Here is a 21,453-nt window from a genome sequence, read left to right on the forward strand (position 1 = left end):
CAGATGGGGGAAGGGGTACTGCCAGTGTGCTTGTCTCCCTGTCCAGCAAAGATAGAGACCCTCGGCACACCCCAGGCCAACCTCGTGGCCTCAGCTCAAAGGTAGGGGGTTTATAGCACCCTGCTCCTCCTGCTTCTGCCAACTTCCCTTCAAAACAACCTGGAGGGAGCAGCTGAGTCTCCTAATCCATCTTGTGCGGTGCCCCAGCCTCACACAACTGGAGACAGGGAATTGGGCTTTATAAGCCTTCCTTGCCAAGGTGGCTGCACACTCTGGATTGAGGGTGCCACCAGTCAGGGGTAGGAAAGTCCACCGCCCGATAGTGACGTCATTGCCAGTTGCCTCATACTGGGTCTGGTCACTGAAGCGTACTACTCAGGACTAGTTCCCGGTTGAACAGCCCCAAACGTATTTATCTCGATAATTTGGATTTTATTGGACAAGGCCAGGTAGGCGAGGAAAAGCAAGGCTTCCAGAGAATAGTTATGAAGTCTACTCAAGATGGTGCCCTTGAGGACCAAGAATTCAGCACAAGAATAGGCCTTCCGCGCTTCCTTTCCCATACAAGAAATCATACTCCCAGTAAAGTCCAAGTAGATGAAAGGATGAACTGCCACTGTGGGAAGGGGCACTTTGTGGAATCTGGGAGGGTTGGTGATTCTGCTGCAGTTGAGGGTTTCTAATGGGCAGGGGGTTGGTCAAGCCTCATAAGTGGTAACAGTAGGCTCACAAGGAAAACAGGGAGATAAATCATGGCAGCACTGTGTCCATACTACAGACTAGACCTTTGCACCTTGGTCAGCAAGCACCTTGTGCATGCATTGTGAAGCTTCTGGTTAGTTATGACATCATTTAACTGGACTTCCAGCATTACAGCATGGCCATAACTATGGCAACAATGGAGGCCCTGATTCATAGCCCAGGATTGTTGGGTTTGAGGCATTGGGAGCAGCTGGGTCTTTGCTGGGTGTGGTCAGGGTACACCAAATCCAAATGTATAAAAATATTATACAAAATATCTACTATCCTTAAATATTTATCCCATTTAATTTTATTCCAATACAATAAAAAAAACAGCACTCTTAACTAATTATCTTGTGCAAATGTTTTACCATCCCAAGTTTGTCTATAATAATTGTTAAAGAAGTCATATTTAAAGAACTCATCCTTTATGAAATATTTGCAAACACACAAAAATAAAGAAGTCAAAGAAGAAAAAAGTGGAGAAACAAGAGAAAAATATATATTAGTAAGAGGGAGTGGGGGGAAAACAGTAAAAAGATGGAGAAGGAAGAAAGGAGAACACAAGAGTTATTACTTCAGTTTAGTATTATATCTATCCACAAGTGTACTTAATCAATATTGAAGCTCTTCTCAATAAATTCACTTCTTTCACAATAAAAGATGCAGTAGTGAGGAACAGTCTTACCAGTTGATTACTGCTCCTTCTACGGACAGAAACATGATTGCAGATTTTCAGTCAAACCCAAGTAAAGCATCTGTTCTGTAAGGTGTTTTTATATTTCAAAACTGTTTTTAATAATATTCAGTATAAGCAAGCGTAAACCTTTATTCTAGATTAACTGCATAAATATTCATAAGATCAGAGAGATCAGTCATCTTCGTCTTCGTCTTCATCGTCGTCTTCGTCTTCATCTTCATCTTCGTCTTCGTCTTCGTCTCCCCCCTCATCGGTAGCCTCTGTAGTGGTGGGGTTCTCCTCTTCATCTTCGTCTTCATCATCTCCTCCTTCCTCTGTTGCGGAAGATGCTTTTTTTGAACTGGTGGCCTCAGAACCCTTTTTCTCTTCGGTCTTTTTCTCTTCGGTCTTTTTCTCTTCAGTCTTTTTCTCTTCCGTCTTTTTCTCTTCCATCTTTTTCTCTTCGGTCATTTGAGGAGCAGCAGATGGTGGGGGAGAAGGACGTGGTGTTGATGGTGGTGGTGGTGGAGGTGGTGGTGGCGCAGCAGGGGGGGCAGTCAGTTGTTCCCGGGCTGATACAGATGGTGGTTTTGAATAGATGCTTCCCGCAGAGGGTTCCAGTAAGGTTGGCCTTGCTTCGCTCCACCTAACTATTTCCTCTGGCTCTGCCGAATATTCATAGTGCAATTTGTCCACCATGGGCTTCTCCATTGCATGCACAGATTGATAAGTGTTTTTGCTTGAAGGAGGAGGCTTATCCATTAACAAAGAGCTTGTTCTGGAAAGCTCTTCCTCTGGCAAGGGTTTCTTTTTTCTGCCCAGAAAGGCCCAATCTTTGGCTGCACAACGCTGAGAGAATATCTCATTCAGGCAGATAGCAATAATGATAATTATGAGTATGGCAGTCACTGAAACAGCCAACACCAGCTTTTTCCTGTATCCATGTTCTGGAGTAGCCTTGCTTGCTGTACCCAAAGGCTTCTCCAGGTTTCTAGACCTTCCTGTGGTTGTATTGGATACATTCCTGGAAGGCCAGAAAAAGGGCTTCCACAGGGAAGAGGTTTCCTTGGCCTTTTCCCTCTCACTAAACAGTTTCATGAGGAGGCCTGTTCTGGAGATGAGTTTTGCACAAGCCATCTGGACAATGGGTGTCATACAATCCATTTGCAGAATACGGATCACATGGGAGATTAACTTCCTCACTGGTGCATTTGGGATGAGGGAAGTCAACTGCTTGTTCAGGTCAGCTTCAAAAAGCTCTCTCTGTGGGAAGTAGTCATCCTGCAGTGCGAAGAAGTCCAAGGGGGGAGAAACAGATGTCCTCTGATGTTCCCAGTATGTCCCGTGGGACAACTTAATATCCGGGGAGAGCTCATTTAAGGAGGTTTCTGAGTCACTGGCTGAGATTTTAGATTTGCCATCTTCTGCAGGAGGGTTACTTCTGTGTAGCAGCTGGTCCAGCAGCTCTTCTTTAGTCAACATGTGTGCTCCAAATCCATTCCCCAATGCTACCAGGGGGTTACTGTCACTAGAGAGGCTAGTCAGATCATTTTCATTATTGTCCACTACAATGGAGCCTGTTGGTTTGAGAGCGTTAGTCAGAGAGTCTGAAATGGAGCGTTTCAAAGAGGACTGAGGGGCTGCTTGGCGAGACCTAAGAAATGGAAGGGCATGCTGAGGATATAGGCCTTCTGCTAGATTTTTCCAGCTTCCAGCCTTTTTACGCAACTCAAAGGCAATGGGCTCTTCTGCAGACTGTTTGGCGGTCTCTGCAACCTCTCGTCCACCCCCACCAAGACTGACCAGTGTGTCTTCCTGTCTTTGGTTTGGTCCAAGCCAGTTTTCTCTTCTTACTTTCCTCACATGCCTTTCCTTCCTGAGGAAAGCATCAGTAGATCTTTTTGGAGCTTCATCTGTGGACTTCTTTGAAACTTGGGCAGACAACTCATTTTGGACAGCCGCCTCCAGACTACCTTTCTCAAGTTCCACAATTCTTTCTTTGAGTGCCTCCTGCAGCAGACTAACGAGCAGGTAGAGCTTTTTCAGCTCTCCTATGTCAGCCCAGTTCACATCCAAGGGCTCACCTGCCTTCACCTGCATTAACCGCTTGACCGATTCTAACAGATTGAAATCGGCAGCTAAACTGGAGTAATTTTTGGCCAATGCCGGCATTTCATTTTTGGATTCAGCATGCTCTGGAGTGTCCTTGTTGGGTATGGCTGTATCTGGCAAGATGTGTAGCAGGCCGCTGCCATTCATTTTCCTGATTTCTAATACTTTCATGATTTCTTGCATGTTGTTCAGAGGCTCTTCTTTTTCGCACAGAGTTACACTTATGCCACATGACTCTGTGCACTCCAACTTGACGGTCTCACATAAAACTTCAATGTCCTCCTTAATAAGACAAAGACAGCAGGACATCTTTTGGGGCAAGATGAGCGTTCTCAACTTCAGGGAGGTCTGTAGCAGGTTTTCCAGTATCCTCGGTGTTATTTCAGTGGCACCAAGGTCCAGGATCTTCAGGGAGGGCAGGCCGAAAAAATGGGAGTCCTGAATGACTGCCAGTGGATTGTGGCTGAGATCCACCTTAAGCAAAAACTGCATGCCATGCCAGGCCTGGAATGTCCCATAAGCAATCCGTTGAATGTCGTTGCCACTGAGGTTTATAATCTGCAGGAATGGGACAGCCTCAAATGCATTCTTTTCGATAATTTGGATTTTATTACAGGACAAATCCAGGTAGGTAAGGGAGAGCAAGCCTTCCAGAGATGTGTTCTGAAGCCTGCTCAAGCTGTTGTCCTTGAGGACCAAGTGTTCAGTCCAAGGATAGGCCTTCCACACTTCTTTTCCGATTGACGAAATCTCATTTCCAGTAAAGTCCAAGTATTCAAAAGGATGAGGAGGAACAGCCAGCTTGGGAAGGGGCACTTGGTGGAATCCGGGCGAGTTGGTGATCCTGCTGCAGTTGAGGATTTCCAAGGTGCAGCGGCAGGGGGTTGGGCAAGGCCCTTGAGCACCATCCAGCCTCATAAGGGGCACCAGTATGATCCCAAGGAAGAGGTGGGTATAAGTCATGGCAGCAAGCTCCATACTATAGAGCAGACCTCTGCAGACTGCGGAGCAAGCACTGTGTGCATGCATTATTCCTGTCTGATTGTTTGTGACATCATTTAGCAGGACATCCAGCATTATAGCATAGCTGTCACTATGGCAACAATGCAAGACCCTGATTCAGAGGCCAGGATTGATGGACTTGAGACACTGGAGGCAGCTGGGTCTCAGTTAAAGGGCATCTTTTTTAATCTTTAAAATTATCATAATGATATAATACAAATCTTCTTATAAGTGTAGTAACCATACAATGTACAGCATATTCTTATGTATCTTAATATTATTCGAAATTTTCCTCCTTCCTTACACATTTATCCCATTTAATTTTGTTCCAACACAATAAAAAAGATACAATTTCTTTCCTTTCCTTTATTGACAATGGCTCCTTTACTTTAATGATACTGCTCATACAGCCAGATCAGCCCTGAGCAATGTCCCACTAACAATAGCTCCTTTGACCAAAGGTCTTGAGCCAGAAATACAACAGTAAGACACAAATCAGATCAAAACATTTACAAACCATCAAATAATAATGATTATGTCAATAACAAAGTACCGTTAAAAATACGAAACTTCAACTTGTCAGATTAATGCGTATCAGAAGAGTGTCTCACAGACATCATGGCAGACAAAAATTTGGCCACACTGCGGGGCTAAAACTGGCCAACAGAAAAGAAACTGCCTGGGGTTCAATAGCAAGATGGTATTTATTCAAAATAGGAGAAATCCAACCTTCTCACAGCGAAGACCATTGGCCGCAAGATAACATAACATGATAAATCACGGCAGAGGCGCAAGGAAAGAGACAGAAAATGGAATGTTGGCGAATCGCTCCTTTAACTCAGGTGGTAAGCAGCTGAGTTAGTGAGAGCCAGCACGGTGTGGAGAGTGTAGCATTGTATAGTGGTTAAGAACAGTGGTTTGGAGCGGTGGAGTCTGATCTGGAGAACCGGGTTCGATTCCCCACTTCTCCACAGGAGTGGCAGATGTTAATGTGGTGAACTGGGTTGATTCCCCCGTGCCTACACATGAAGCCGGCTGGGTGGCCTTGGGCCAGTCACAGTTCTATTAAGAGCTCTCTCAGCCTCACCTATCTCACAGGGTGTCTGTTGTGGGAGGGGAAGGGAAGGTGATTGTAAGCTGGTTTGATTCTCCCTTAAGTGGTAGACAAAGTTGGCATATAAAAACCAACTCTTCTTCCTCTTCCTCTTCTGTCAGCCAAGCTCAAAGACACGGCAGTTGATAGGAATGGTGAGATTGTTTAAATATGGAAGGAGACTTACTGGGGAAGAGATTCCAGGAGCTAAGGTGGAGCATACCCGACGGGCTGGGAGCTCAGTACTGGTTCTATCAAGTGTGATCATTCTCTTTTCAGTCTCTCTCTCTCAGTGTCTCATGGTACCCCAATTTTGGATCATTACAGAGGGGAAACCAAGGCACTCGAGTTTACTATCTATCAGCTTAGCCCAGACACTTTTGTAATTGTCTTCTCTCAAAATATATAACAGACCTCTGTTGGAGTTTAGTACTGGAAAAAGGGACTTCAGTCTCAGTTTAAAGGCACAGAGCCAAGCCCTGCATTCCAGTGAATGTTGGACAAACTCCATTCTTATTGAAGTTCCTGCAACATATGATGGTACCCTAGCGATTCGTTGAAGATACGATAACAGTGGATAGTCAATACATTCTGAGACCCCGTTTATCCAAATGCCCGCACCATACAAGACTTGAAGGAGTACCTTAGCATTAAAGGCCTCAATGGCTGTAGGTATATTTTGCCCATCTTTGGAATAGAAAAAGCGTTATGAGAACATTTGTGTCTACTTTGGCAATCTTTTGGGCTAAGGAAATATGAGTTTTCTATGCAAAACTGTAACTTAAAGCAACCCCTAGGTATTTAAATTGAGGCACTTGTTCTATTTCCTTTCTGTTAATCCTCCATGTCCTACATTTCATTCTTCCACCTTTTGAAAACACTATTATTTTAGGGGCTGGTGTGCGAAGGTGACTGTAGCGTTTGTTAGAGGCTCCATTACGGCTATCTCAAAACTTTGCCCTACAATGGAATGAAAATATTTGGGAAGCCACAAAATATTTATCACTGTTGCTCAACAACTTGCAAAAACATCCGAGTCACAGTGAGATTTATCAGACATTATTTTGGTCACAAATTAAGCTGAGTACTGGAAGGACTACAGAGAATTAAGGAAGATGGCGCCGGCTCATAAATGCTGAGGAATTCCTTTCTAACCTTCATTCTAACCTAAGAAACACTGAAGAATTCCTTCTTAATCTTCATTCGTTTTGATACTAGGTTTGCTCTTCTAATTAATTGTATCTTGTTTTAAAGAACCTTATCTGCTGGGCTCACACTTTTGAACTATTATTTTAGATTTTTCATAATTGACTGACAACCTTTCACAGCTACAATAATAAACAGTTTTAAAAGTTTCCAAAGTCCAAGCTCAGTAACCTGATAACAACAATCCCTGGCATAGCCCTTTAGATCTTCTTGAGATCTTCTTGTATTCTTAAAATGTATTCTCATACTAATATAACACAAGTATCATTATAAGTATAATCGTCCTACAATGAACAGCATATCCAAGTGTATCTAAATATTAAACAAAACATCTTCCTTACACATTTAATTTTGTTCCAATACAATAACAGGGATACCATTTCTTAACAAACTATCTTGTGCAAATTGTTCACCATCCCAAGTTTGTCTATAAACTGTTATTTCCTCCATGCACATAATATGCCACAGCATATTATGCCTGTTGGCTGGTTTTAATGCCGTTTTACCCGCCCTGAGCCTGGCTTCAGCTGGGGAGGGTGGGATAGAAATAGAAGATAATAAATAAATAAATATGCTAGACCCTAATCTACAGCTTCAGAAAGGACTGATAGAGATGAAGTGCCACCCAATGTCATGACTGTGGTTGGGTCCAAAACTATGAGTTGGATTCTACCAACTTTTCCACTGAATCTCACAAATTTTTCTTTTTACTGTAACCCATATGGCTTTTTTTCACAGGGGAACAACAAACCCTGGTGTAGCCTTTTTGATTTCTCAGTGGGGATATCTTCTTCCTTGCTAGCTAAAATTAAATTGGTAGTCTTCTCATTGTGGGTTGATTTAATTATGGTCATATAATATGCACGTAGGCAGCCAGCATGGTATTGTGGTTAAGAGCAGCAGACTCTAATCTGTAGAACCGAGTTCAATTCCCCACTCCTCCACACGAAGCCTGCTGGGTGACCTTGGGCCAGTCACAGTTCTCTCAGATCTCTCTCAGGAGGCAGGCAATGGCATACCACCTCCAAACGGATTCCTTGAGCCTGCAGGGATCTCACATTCCCCTACTTTTAACACAGCACAAACAAGTTTTTACATGCCTGTCCTCTAGATATCTTATTTTTCTCAGTTAATTTATTTATATCCAGCCTTCCTCCACAGTGGGAACCCAAAGAAGCTTACGTCATTCTGGTCTAGTAGTTAAGAGTGTTGGACTAGTATCTGGGATACTCATACCTGAATCCCCATTCATGCCATGGAAGCTTTCTAGGTGACCTTGGGCCAGTCAGACTCACTCAGCCTAACCTACTTCATGGGGTTGTTATTGTGAGGATAAAATAGAGGAGAGAATGATGTAAGCCTCCTTGGCTCCCCATTGGAGAGAAAAGCGGGGTACAAATGAAGCCAAACCCCCCCCCCCGCAAAATGATCCTCTCCTCCATTTTATCCTCACAACAACCCTGTGAGGTAGGTTAGGCTGAGAATGTGTGGCTGCCCCAAGGTCTCCCAGCAAGCTTCCATGCAAAGTGGGAATTTGAACCTGAGCTTCACAGATCCTTTAAACCACTGCACCACACTGGCTCTCTTGATCTTGACAATGCACATGGAAAACTTGCCTTGCTCCGCATCTCTCTCCCTTCTCTCTGTGTTAACCTCCCTTCTTTCCCCCCTTTTATTTGTTCCTCTAACCTTTACTGATCTATTCTGTTAAAACACAAAACCAGTCCAAGTTGGAGGAGGGGAACATTTAGGAAAAGTAACATTTGAGAAATTTAAAAAATGAAACAAATGGATGGGTAGCCAAAAACTACAGCATGGCGTAGTGGTTAATAGCGGTGGTTTGGAGCGGTGGAGTCTGATCTGGAGAACCGGGTTTGATTCCCCACTCCTCCACATGAGCGGCAGAGGCTAATCTGGTGAACTGGATTTGTTTCCCCACTCCTACACATGAAGCCAGCTGGGTGACCTTGGGCAAGTCCCACTCTCTCAGCCCCACCTGCCTCACAGGATGACTGATGTGGGGAAGGGAAGGTGATTGTAAGCTGGTTTGATTCTTCCTTAAGTGGTAGAGAAAGTCGGCATATAAAAACCAACTCTTCTTCAACTTGGGGAGATTTCCCCCCCCCCACATTGGACCAGCATTCCAAGGTTCACTTCACTTGATATGGCCTGCAGAGCGAAATCTGGCTACACATCACTAGTACCCACAGTCAATGCATGCTAAAATTGCCCCTCTTTTACCCAGCCAGATCACCCTTCAGGCTCATATCAAAAGGTATGCTCCCATTTTACCAGCTACATATTAGCTCCAGTGTTTCTCTTAGGGACAAAGCTACCATGTCAGATATTTTCTGTGGTATTCAAAACACTCATTTTATTACTTCTTTATTTTTAAACCAGTCAGTAGGACTGACTTGAATGCTTTGTGAGCAATCTCTTAAGACAATCAAGGAACATAAAACTGGAACCTACAAAAAGACATCTATTGCGGTTTCTCAGTACTGATATTAGTGGTACTTGGGATGACTCCAGGCATGTGCTTTAATAGCTTTATGCAACAGTTTCATGTCTGCTAGTATTTATTGAGTGAGTTGAGGTTTTGAGTTCTCTTAGTCAGTATCCCAGATCCAAGCCAGCTTCCTTAATCTTTATCCAAATTCAGTACCTAAGATTTGAACATGAATTTATAGCACCTTGAAAATAAACTGCTTGGAGCCTGCAAAGGGGCATATACCTAGCCTATGCTCCTTTTTTTGACCCCACAGGAATTACTGATGTCACTTAGAGTAGTTTGAGAAGAAAGCATCATCTGGAATAGATCTCCCATTGATGAACTGTAATGGTTTTATAGCACTTATTCAGTTCCTCACCCCAAGATCTACTAGACTCCATCCACCTCATTAACTCTAGTTTTGGAAAAGCGTGGGGGGAACAGGACAGGCAACTGACATTATTTCCCTTCTGCTGTTGCTTCGTCTTCAAAACCAGCAGGAGGTTGTTTTATTACTCCTTTTTCTCTATGACAAAAGTAATGTTCCATGTGTCAGAATGAGTTCTGTCAGGGACAAGTAAGTCCCAAGGTTTCAGTAAGTTTAGAACAAGCATATGATTCTCCTGTGTAACATTAATAGGCATTTTCCCTGTATTGGTAAAAGGTATAGCCAGACTAGGGTTTGGGGCATAAGGAAGAAGTGAGCGAAAATACAATCCTTTGCAGTTTCCCTAGTCTCATTTATTTAAAGGGAGAAACACAGCCAGGAGCTGTACTTTAAGCCTCCTCTTAGTTTATTCAGGCTGGCTAGGATGTTCAGCGTGGTGTAGTGGTTAAGAGCAGTAGTTTGGAGCTATGGACTCTAATCTGGAGAACCAGGTTTGATTCCCCACTCCTCCACATGAGTGGCAGACACCAATCAGGTGAACCAGGTTGCTTTCTCCACTCCTACACACGAAGCCAGCTGGATGATCTTGGGCTCTTCACAGCTCTCTTTGAGCTCTCTCAGCCCCACTTACCTCACAGGGTGTCTGTTGTGGGGAGGGAAAGGGAAGGTGATTGCAAGCCAGTTTGATTCTCCCTTAAGTGGTAGAGAAAGTCGGCATATAAAAACCAACTCTTCTTCTTCTAAAGAGGCTGCCTACTTACTTCACTAGGCATGCTTGCTTGGCCACCTGTGGTGATCTGGGAAGGAAAGTCCCTCCCACTCTCGTCCTCCTCCCACACTGCAGAGAGATATCGTACGGGAGGAACAGAGAAGTGGTCGAGCATTTGTGAGTCTTCTGAGCTCACCAACTGGGCTATCGATGGCCCAGCAACATTGCTGGTCCTTCCTTTCAGCAAGTGAGATCTTGTCCTTCAGAAAGGACAAGGCTGGTCTTCAGGGAAACAGCCTGCTTTCCTTCCCCCTCCTCCATAAAGTGACCCTCAGTAGTGAGGGAAATTGCTTTACTGTCAAGATTACAAGTCTGTCAGTTAGTTTGACAGGTGCAGGATAGATCAGTGAGATCTAAGGATGATGTAATCAGCCTGGAAAGTACCTGGGGAGCTAGAGAAAGCTGGCCTGATCCAGCTAGAGCCAGGTGGCTGATGCAATGCAGTAGCAATGCCAGGATAATTGGATATCTACTGTGATTGGTGGTTGCAATCACCAGGTGTATATAATGAAGTGAAACCGCAGTTCTATGTTATGAGCGGAGAGTGTGAAAGGAGTATCTGTATATATTTCTGCACTGTACAAATAAACTACACTTTTTCTATGTGGCCGTGGACTTTCTGATGGGTATCCTGGACAAGACTGCTAATCCACTTGGCTTCCGCGTCATTTACATATAGCAGTTCTTTTTACGATTACATCCAAAGATCTAGGGCTGGTCCTTGCCAATGTGGGGGGGCAGTTATATGCTGTGAACTCGTATTGAAAGTTGAAATTAAGCTTCTGTTAAAATCCTCATATTAGTTCCCCTCTCCTCGAATACCAGCATGGTGTAGTGGTTAAGATGACAGACTAGGATCTGGAAAACCCAGGTTCAAATCCCCACTCTGCCATTGGAAACTTGCTGGGTGACTTTGGGAGACCTCCAAGGAATACCAGGGACATGACGCAGAGGCAGGCAACGGCAAACCACCTCTGAACATCTCTTCTTGAAAACCTTATGTGGTTGCCAGAAGTCAGTTGTGACTTAACATTAAAAAACAAAAAAAACCATACTAGTTACAGAATACCAGGGGCATGACACAGAGGCAAGCAAAGGCAAACTACCTCTGAATGTCCTTGCCTTTGAATTAGGGCCTTCATTGTTTCCATAGTGACAGCTATGCTATAATGCTGGATGTCCTGCTAAATGATGTCACAAACAATCAGACACATATAATGCATGCACACAGTGCTTGCTCTGCAGTCTGCAGAGGTCTGCTCTATAGTATGGACCTTGCTGCCATGACTTACACCCACCTCTTCCTTGGGATCATACTGGTGCCCCTTATGAGGCTGGATGGTGCTCAAGGGCCTTGCCCAACCCCCTGCCGCTGCACCTTGGAAATCCTCAACTGCAGCAGGATCACCAACCCGCCCGGATTCCACCGAGTGCCCCTTCCCAAGCTGGCTGTTCATCCTCATCCTTTCATGTACTTGGATTTTACTGGGAATGAGATTTCGTCGATTGGAAAAGAAACGTGGAAGGCCTATCCTTGGACTGAACACTTGGTCCTCAAGGACAACAGCTTGAGCAGGCTTCAGAACACATCTCTGGAAGGGTTGCTCTCCCTTACCTATCTGGATTTGTCCTGTAATAAAATCCAAATTATTGAGAAAAATGGATTTGATGCTGTCCCATTCCTGCAGATTATAAACCTCAGTGGCAATGACGTTCAACAGATCGCTTATGGGACGTTCCAGGCCTGGCATGGCATGCAGTTTTTGCTCAAGGTGGATCTCAGCCACAATCCACTGGCAGTCATTCAGGACTCCCATTTTTTCGGCCTGCCCTCCCTGAAGTTCCTGGACCTTGGTGCCACTGAAATAACACCGAGGATACTGGAAAACCTGCTACAGACCTCCCTGAAGTTGAGAATGCTCATCTTGCCCCAAAAGATGTCCTGCTGCCTTTGCCGTATTAAGGAGGACATTGAAGTTTGGGGTGAGACTGTCAAGTTGGAGTGCACAGAGTCATGTGGCATAAACGCAACTCTGTGTGACAAAGAGCCTCTGAACAGCATACAAGAAATCATGAAAGTATTAGAAATCAGGAAAATGAATGGCAGTGGCATGCTAAATATCTTGCCAGATACAGCCATACCCAACAAGGACACTCCACAGCATGTTGAACTCAACAGCAAAATGCTGTCAATGGCTGAAAACTACTCCAGTTTAGCTGCCCATTTTAATCTCTTAGAATCAGGCAAACGGTTAATGCAGATGAAAGCAGGTGAGCCCTTGGATGTGAACTGGGCTGACAAAGGTGAGCTGGAAAAGCTGTCCCTGCTGGTTAGTCTGCTGCAGAAGGCACTCAAAGAAAGAATTGTGGAACTTGAGAAGGGCAGTCTGGAGGTGGCTGTCCAAAATGAGTTGTCTGCCCAAGTTTCAAAGAAGTCCACAGATGAAGCTCCAAAATGGTCTACGGATGCTTTCCTCAGGAAGGAAAGGCATATGAAGAAAGTAACAAGAGAAAACTGGCTTGGAACAAAGAAAAGTCAGGAAGACACACTGGTCAGTCTTGGTGGGGGTGGACGAGAGGTTGCAGAGACCACCAGACAGCCTGCAGAAGAGCCCATTGCCTTCGTGTTGCTCAACAAGGCTGGAAGCTGGAGGAAACTAGCAGAAGGCCTAGATCCGCAGCGTGCCCCTCCCTTTCTTAGGTCTCGCCAAGCAGCATTTCAGTCCTCTTGGAATCGCTCCATTTCAAACTCTCTGACTAATGCTCTCAAGCCGACAGGCTCCATTGTAGCAGACAATAATGAAAATGATCTGACTAGCCTCTCTAGTGACAGAAACCCCCTGGTAGTATTGGGGAATGGATTTGGAGCACACACCTTGACTAAGGAAGAGCTGCTAGACCAGCTGCTACACAGAAGTAACCCTCCTGCAGAAGATGGCAAATCTGAAATATCAGCAATTGAGTCAGACCCCTCGTTAAATGAGCTCTCCCCGGATATTAAGTTGACCCATGGGACATATTGGGAACATCAGAGGACATCTGTTTCTCCCTCGCTGAACTTGGCTTCTCAGAATGACTACTTACTTCAGGGTGACCTCTTTGAAGCTGAACTGAACAAGCTGTTGACTTTCCTCATCCCAAATATACCAGTGAGGAAACTCATCTCTCACTTGTTCCGCATCCTGAAAATGGATTGTACAGCGCCCACAGTCCAGATGGCTTGCACCAAACTCATCTCCAGAACAGGCCTCCTCATGAAACTTTTTAGTGAAAATGTCAATGAAACCTCCTCCGTATGGAATTCCTTTTTCTGGCCTTCCAGGAATGTAGCCAATATGACCACAGCAAATTCAAGGAAACTGGAGAAGCCTTTGGACAGGAAAACAAGCCAGGGGACTCACAAATACGAGTATGGAAACAAGCTCCTTTGGGCTGTTTCAGTGACTGCCATCATTTTGATTATCATTGCTGTTATCTGCCTGATTAAGATCTGCTCTCAGAGGTCTGCAGCCAAAGATAGGATCTTTCTAGGCAAAAGGAAGAAATCTTTACCAGATCTAGAGGATTCTAGAATAGCCTCTCTGGTAATGGATAAGCCCCTTTGGCTCAAAGACACGTATCAGGATCAGGATGAAACACAGAAGAACAGCATAGTGGACAAATTGCATGATGAAAACTCCTTGGAGGAGGTGGATATTGTCAATGCAAAGCCAACCTTACCTAAACTCCCTCTGAAGAAAATCAGTTTAAAAACATTATCTATACCAATATATGAGTTGCCGCTTGCCCCCCCTGCTGCGCCACCACCACCTCCCCCTCCTCGCCCACCATCTTCTACTTCTCAAAAACCCAAAGAGAAAAAGGGTTCAGACACAGCAGGGAGAACTTCTGAGGTCACCAGTTCAAAAGTGGCATCTTCAGCAGCAGAGGAAGGAGATGATGAAGACAAAGAGGACTCTGCTGATAAATCTGAGGGCCCCACTACAGAGGCTACCAGTGAAACAGCAGAAAGTGAGGAGGGGAAAGAGGAAGAGAGTGAATAATCTCTCTGGCATTATTAATATTGATATGTATTATCAAGAGTGAAGGTTTACTGTTGTTCCTTCTGGATATTATTAAAAACCTTGTACCTTCTTGCCTTGTACCTTCTGAACATTATTAAAAACATAGCTCTAAAATAGTTACAAAAAAAAAAAAACCTTAACAGAATAGATGCTTTGGTTGGGTTGGACACAAATTCTGCAGTCATATTTCTGCTCTCAGATGGAGCAGTCATCATCTTATAAGAATGTTTCTGACTACTGTGCCTCTTATTATGAAATGAGTGAACCCATGGAGGAAGCATTTCCTGTGGCCTATTCAGCACTATCATCCCTCCAGAGTTCTATTCAAATGACAAGTAGCTGCTAGTTAATGACAATGGAATCTTCTACCAAATTTAAGTTATTGAAAAATAGCAGTACTGTTCCCATCTTCTACAAGCATGTGAAAAAGGAATCAGTGAAAGGAAATTAGTTCTTGAGCATCTAGTAATCACATCATCTCCAATAGATATTGTGCCAACTCTGAGAACAGGGAAGAGAATGTTTCCAAACAAAATTGTCCTAGCTCAAAAAACGGAAACAATTGTGATATGGAAAATGTCTCTTAATGAATGTAACTGGGAGATGCTGAATCTCCATTTCCCAGGCTTCCCAGCAGCTATGAAAACTTGATGAGCAAAACCTACTGACGGTTCCTCCCTGCATATTGATAAGAATGGCAACTGCCTGCTCACATACATTCTCTGTGATGGCTCCCACCTTGTGGAATGGCCTGCCAGAGGAGGTCAGGAAGGCCCGTGTATCATTGCACAAAATATGCAACACAGAAATGTGTTGCAATGGAATTTTAGGACTGTGGAGGGACAGAATGGTCCAGAAGGACACCTTCCTATGAGTGGAGAGTAGATACTGTCTTGCCTTGTACCTTTGCAGTCCCAAATTCTGCACTACTTGTACTATGCCAGTCTGGACAAGTTGCTATTCACGTTGTAATTTAATTTATTTTTTAAATTCCTAGTCCTATTGCATTGTTGGATGTGCTATACTGTATGATTACTCTTTTCCTCTTTCTGTACTCTAACCTAACTTGAGTCTTAGTGAGAAAAGTAAATAATAAGCTAAAAGTAAATAAATAAGAAAAGTAAATAAGCTAAACAGATAAATGATGGGACCTGGATGTTGCTACTGTGTTCTACGCCAGCCTCCTCTGACATTTGTCCTGCGGTTTACAAGGTTATATTCTGGGAGGAGGGGAGACGAGAAGCAAGAACTAGTAGCAAACTTGCTTCCACTTGGTCTTCTCAAACTCTTTCCATCCACTTTGTGGAAATTTAGAAAAAAAAGGATTATGTGTCATATTAAGACAAATACTGTTTCCCACAGCTCTTGTCACACTTGACTGAAAAAATAATATGTAAGCACAAGACAGATTCAATACAGAAAATTTTATTTGCAATACAGTGAAGTCCATTCTGAGATTCTTATGCAATATTTTCAAAATCCCACTGACAGAAAAGCTCAATTGTTATTTTTTTAAAAAACCTTTTGATTGAATTTAGCACCTCTATTTTTTTAATCCAAGTGCTATATTTATCCTGCAAACTATAAAAAGCAAAGATCTAAACTACATTAAATAATATGAAAGGAATAAAAGAAAAGTGAAGCAGAAGTAAGAAATGCTGAACAGGGAGGGGCCTAAAAATAGAAAAAGACAAGAATTAAAAATCTTACTGCAAGGATATTAGCTGTAATAAAAAAGAGAAGACGTTAAAACCAGCAGTTTGTTAGGTGCCAATACGTAATAGAATCCATAAGACAAGTAAAAAATGATGTTAAGGAGAAAAGATTTGTTTTAGGGAGGAACTTCCTGACAGACTCTACAAAGCGGTGCAAACGGTGACTGTGTGGTCCCCCTTCTTGCAAATAAATCAACTGTCAAAGTTTGATCTGCAATTAATAAGCAGCCTAAGCTTTCTCCAAGGATTTGTAATACTCTGTCAGTACAGTCCATGCTTTAGGAGCCATGAAACCTTCCGGAGGGTTTTGCCCTTCCCGAGCCAGTTTGCGCATGCGGGTTCCCGAAATAAATTCAAAATCTTCATGGCTGAAAAGGGAAAAAAAAGAGAGACTATATCAGGAAGAAGATTTAACAGTAAGATTCAATTTTATTTGTGATTTTGTCGCAGAAGTAACCTTGGGGTGAGTCACTAGTCAGAACACAGAAATTTGGACTGGGGAATCATCCCCACTTCCCATGTAGCATGGAGGCCCTTCTCTACCTTCTTTTTCTCCCTCTCCCAAGATACTAGAACTTGAGGGCATCCAACGAAGCTGATGGGCAGTAGATTCAGAACGGACAAAAGGAAATACTTCTTTACACAGAAAGTGATTAACATGTGGACTTCACTGCCAGAGGATGTAGTGGTGGCCACAGGCATAGACAGCTTTAAAGGGGGATTAGATTCATGGAGAGACCAGCGTGGTGTAGTGATTAAAATGCTCGACTAAAATATGGGAAACCCAGGTTCAAATCGCCACTCTGCTATGGAAGCTTAATGGGTTACCTTGGGCCAGTCACACACTCTCAGCCTTGACCCTGGCAAGTAGTTAGATGGGAGACCTCCAAGGAATACCAGGGTCGTGACATGGACGCAGGCAATGGCAAACCACCTCTAAATGTCTCTTTCCTTGAAAACCCTATGAGGTTGCTATAGGTCAGCTGTGACTTGACAAGGGCTCTTGGGGCCCCAGCGGCCCAATCCAGGTCAGGGCCTCATGACAATTCTGAAAGAACTACAACTGCTTCTAAAATGGTGTCGGTGGCCATGGGAAAGACCTGTGGGTACCACCATGTCTGGCTCTTAGCCTTATACACATTAAGGGCATTTTCTCCCCAACAAGGAAAACTTCTTCATGCACTCGTGAAAGCACCCAAGTGGTGAGAGAGAAGGGACACAACCAGAAATCTAACAACTTACTGAAAGGTAATTATGAGATAGAATAATATACCTAGCTTAAACTTTATTAAAAATTAAACCCGGTGCTTTTTTCAAAAAGGTGTTAAAAGTGCAGCAACACAAAGAGACAAGGATTACTAAAAACTCTGAAGCAACAAGTGATTTATTGTTTTATTAAATGCAGCATTTTCACTTAGTTTAATCAATCTGTAACATTTACTTGTTATTCATCGCTTGCTGGTTTGTTTGAAACATAAGCCAAATGCTGACTTCAGTTGGATACAACTCAGGGGAGGAGGGGAAAAATGGAATCCAAATGTAGGAAAGGCTTCTTTTTTGTTTTTGCATTACTATTAAACTACTCTTAGCAAGTAAAGAACTACACTCTTTCTACAATGTCAGCAATAAGTTAGCAGTGCAACACCCTTGACCCCATTTAGTTGGGAACATCATTGCACTGCCTAGTATAATTACCTTACATACAATTCTCATTTTGATTATTCGTTTTTGGGGGTTTTTTGGGGGGAGTTGCATGTTGGTGTCTCCTAATCATGTCTTAGTCTTTCATTTCTGTTTTATTTTTTCAGCCATAACAATGTCACTTCTTTATTGCTTTCTCTTCATTGGTTACTTTAACCCTTCTGTGTTCAGTCCCAAGATTAATTTTAAATGCATCCATTCCATGGGTCTATTGTATCCTTCTTGTTTTTGCTTTATTCACTTGGGTAGTTTCTTTGTGGATTCCCATCTCATTCTCTTTACAACCCAGTTATACCAAGGACAGACTGGCCCTTCATTTTATTAGGAAAGTTCCCAGAATGCCCTCTGACCTAGAAGGCCTCTGAAGGCCAGGAGCAAGCTAACCCAATTGGCTTTTGTGGTGCTGAGAGCACTTCAGGGGGCACTCAGATAAGACCCGGACTGTGGCAACGATGACAGTGATAGACAAGGTTACACCTGTTGCCACTGTTGTGCTGCAGTCTGGGCCTGAGGCAAGCAGCCCCTGCCACAGAACCAGCAGCACATGGGCCACTTGGTTCAGCTTGTTCCTGATCTTCAGTGGTCCTCTAGGGCATTCTGGGAACTTTCCTAGAAAGTTAAAGGGCCACTCTGCTCCTGGTGACTATTGGCATCAAGCCCATCCATTCAATTCCTTCCAGCCTTTATCAGGCATCTTAAAATACATTTGTTTCAGTTATCAAATATTTGATTTTACATCCAGTCTCGTCCCGATTGTTTTATGCTGCGTTATTTAGTAGACTGTAAGAGCTTGGGCAGGACAGTTATCTCTGACGTTGTGTACAATGAAAAACTGTTATGGCGGAAGAGGAAAGTGCCATCAAGTTGCAGCTTTCTTATGCTGACCCCTTGAGGTTTTCAAGGCAACAGATGTTCATAGGTATTTCCATTGCCTGACCCTGGATTTCCTTGGTGTTCCCCCATCCAAATATTGACCAGGAATGACCTTGTTTAGCAGCTGAGATGTGACAAGATCTGGGCTAGGGCCATCCGGTCAGGGTTGGCAAGTGATTTATATTATTATTAGGTCTTACTATAGGCTGACCATACATACTGCTTTGAACGGGACAGTCCCATTTTTATCATATTTCCCAGCCGTCCTGTCTTTTTAATTAAAATGTCAATTTTGTCCCATTTTGCACCTCATTACACTTCCAACGTTTGTTTCCTTCAGTTCTGACATTTCTTATGCTACATGCAGGCATGGCTGGGTAAATTCTCATAGAAAAAGTGCTCCAATCGGGTTACACTACACGTGCAGCAACAGGGAGCAAGTCAGGAGAGCCAAAGAGGAGTGAAAACAGACCATCAGACAGGAATCAGCAGGTTGCTGCTGAAAGGACAGCAGGTGAAAAGTTGTAAATAGCGCCCAAACCATAATAAGCAATGACTGCACGTCTCAGTATGTTTTTATATAGCATATCAAATTCCTTATTGCACATGTGCATTAATATTTATGATGTTGCTGTAAAATTATATAAAATTATTACAATTAAATATTTCTATTTACTAGAGTGAATATTTCCTATATTTTCCTATGGCACATTATTTTTCTGGGTATGGCATCCATGTACTCTTGTTCCTATTGCTGTATAGTTGGGACATATTGAGAAAATATGGCCCCAGGAGCATAAAAATATTTTCATTTAAGCTCTTGGTTTTAGAAATATAGTGATTAGCTAAAACAACTAAAATATAGTGGAATGTTGTATGTAGTATAAAATAATCATATTATTTTTTTTTTAAAAAAAATCCTTGATCTGATTTTAGCCAGTAACTATTGAACCTATTGTCTCATTTTTGCCATCCCAATGTCCCGTTTTTGTCTCAAGGAAATATGGTCAGCCTATCTTACTAAAATGTCAGTATTAAAACCTGCCTGGTAAAAGGGCAAAGGATGCATTTCTTTTTGACATCATAACCACCACAACTTATATGGAAACATTATTCACTTTGTTATTTTTAATACAATTACACCAGTCTGAATAAAGGCCGTTTTATTCAGTGAGGTAGAAAAGTAACATGTATGAATTATTAATCTGCTGTGTGACAGAATCACACATAGTCTGTTTCAGCCAATTAAAACACAGAATTCTCCTCTGACCCTGTGACTTATGATGTATTTTAATTCTTAGGATAGACCACATTAAGTGAATGACAGTTCCGTCTGAACTAGGATGAAGCAACACTTTTTAAAAAACATACACTAGAAATTAATTAAGCAGGGCAAACTACTGCCAAACTATGCTTCTTAACAGTATGGAAGGGCAATTGTCTACTGTTCAGCAGTTCCCATTAGCACTAAATCTAAATCCAAGAGCATCAGTAGATCAGTAAAGGATCCATAAGCATGTGGACAGGAATGAGCCTGTGGACATTGTGTATTTGGATTGCCAAAAAGCTTTTGACAAAGTTTCCCACTAACACTGCTAAGCAAAATTCATAGCCATGGGATAAGAGTAGAAGTCCTCTTATGCTGGAAAAAAACAGGAAGCAGAGAGTAGGAATAAATGGTCACAATGGAAGGATGTGAGCAGTGGGAACCAGTGCTTTTCAACCTATTCATCAACGACCCGGAGCTGGGGGTGAATAGCGAGGTGACCAAGTTTCACATGACACCAAATTATTTAGGGTGGTTAAAACAAAAGCAGATTGTGAAGAGCTCCAAAAGGACCTCTCCAAATTGGAGGAATAGGCATTAAAATGGCTAATGAGATTCAATGAGAGCAAGTGTAAAGTTATGTATATGGGGGGGGGGGAATCCTAGCTTCACATATACACTGATGGGATCTGTGCTGGCAGCGACAGACCAAGAGAGGGATCTTGGGGTGGTAGTGGATTGCTTGATGAAAATGTCAACCCAGTGTGCGGCTACTGTGAAAAAAACAAATTCCATACTGGCAATAATTAGACAATAAAACTCCTCCTAATAATTAGAGAATAAAACTCCTGCTATCATACTACCTTTATACAAATCTATGGTGAGACCACATTTGGAATTCTGTGTACAGTTCTGGTCACACCTAAAAAAGGATATTGCTATGAGTATGTGCTCAGCTAAAGCCGAACCTGAAAACCCCCCAGAAAATGTCTTTTTGGTATTTTTCAGGGTTTCTTTAACTGGTTAAAAAAGAAACAGTAATAAAGGGAGCTGAAAAAGAGGATCCAGAATAATGCCAAAATTTTCAGCATTATTTGAGCCGCTTTGTCCCTACTGCCATTTTCCCTTCCCTCCCCCCGTTACTTACCTGAGTCAGATCCATGCTGCTTGCCAACTCCAAACTCCACATGGAGGTCTGGAGCTGACAAGCAGCATGGATCTAAACACTCCAGAATTTTGATCCATGCTTCTCGCAGGCTCCAAATTCCAAGCAACATGCATCTGAACACTGGGGGCTCTTCTGAGAGGCATGAGCCAGCAAGCAGCACTGATCTGAACCTTGGATCAGATCC

At 43.0% G+C, this 21,453-nt stretch overlaps 1 protein-coding gene across 1 annotated transcript in view; it reads right to left on the reverse strand.

The window, feature by feature from the left end:
* Window positions 1-16,291: 16,291 nt before the first annotated feature.
* Window positions 16,292-21,453, reverse strand: part of PAPSS1 (3'-phosphoadenosine 5'-phosphosulfate synthase 1) — a 71,064-nt gene continuing 65,902 nt past the window's right edge. Inside the window, exon 12 of the mRNA XM_056855361.1 lies at window positions 16,292-16,628. Coding sequence (XP_056711339.1) covers window positions 16,490-16,628 — 139 coding nt within the window. The 3' untranslated portion in view covers window positions 16,292-16,489. The remainder of the gene's footprint in view (window positions 16,629-21,453) is intronic.

Source organism: Euleptes europaea, chromosome 9 (genome assembly GCF_029931775.1).
Source record: "Euleptes europaea isolate rEulEur1 chromosome 9, rEulEur1.hap1, whole genome shotgun sequence".
In the NCBI taxonomy this organism is placed as follows: domain Eukaryota; kingdom Metazoa; phylum Chordata; class Lepidosauria; order Squamata; family Sphaerodactylidae; genus Euleptes; species Euleptes europaea.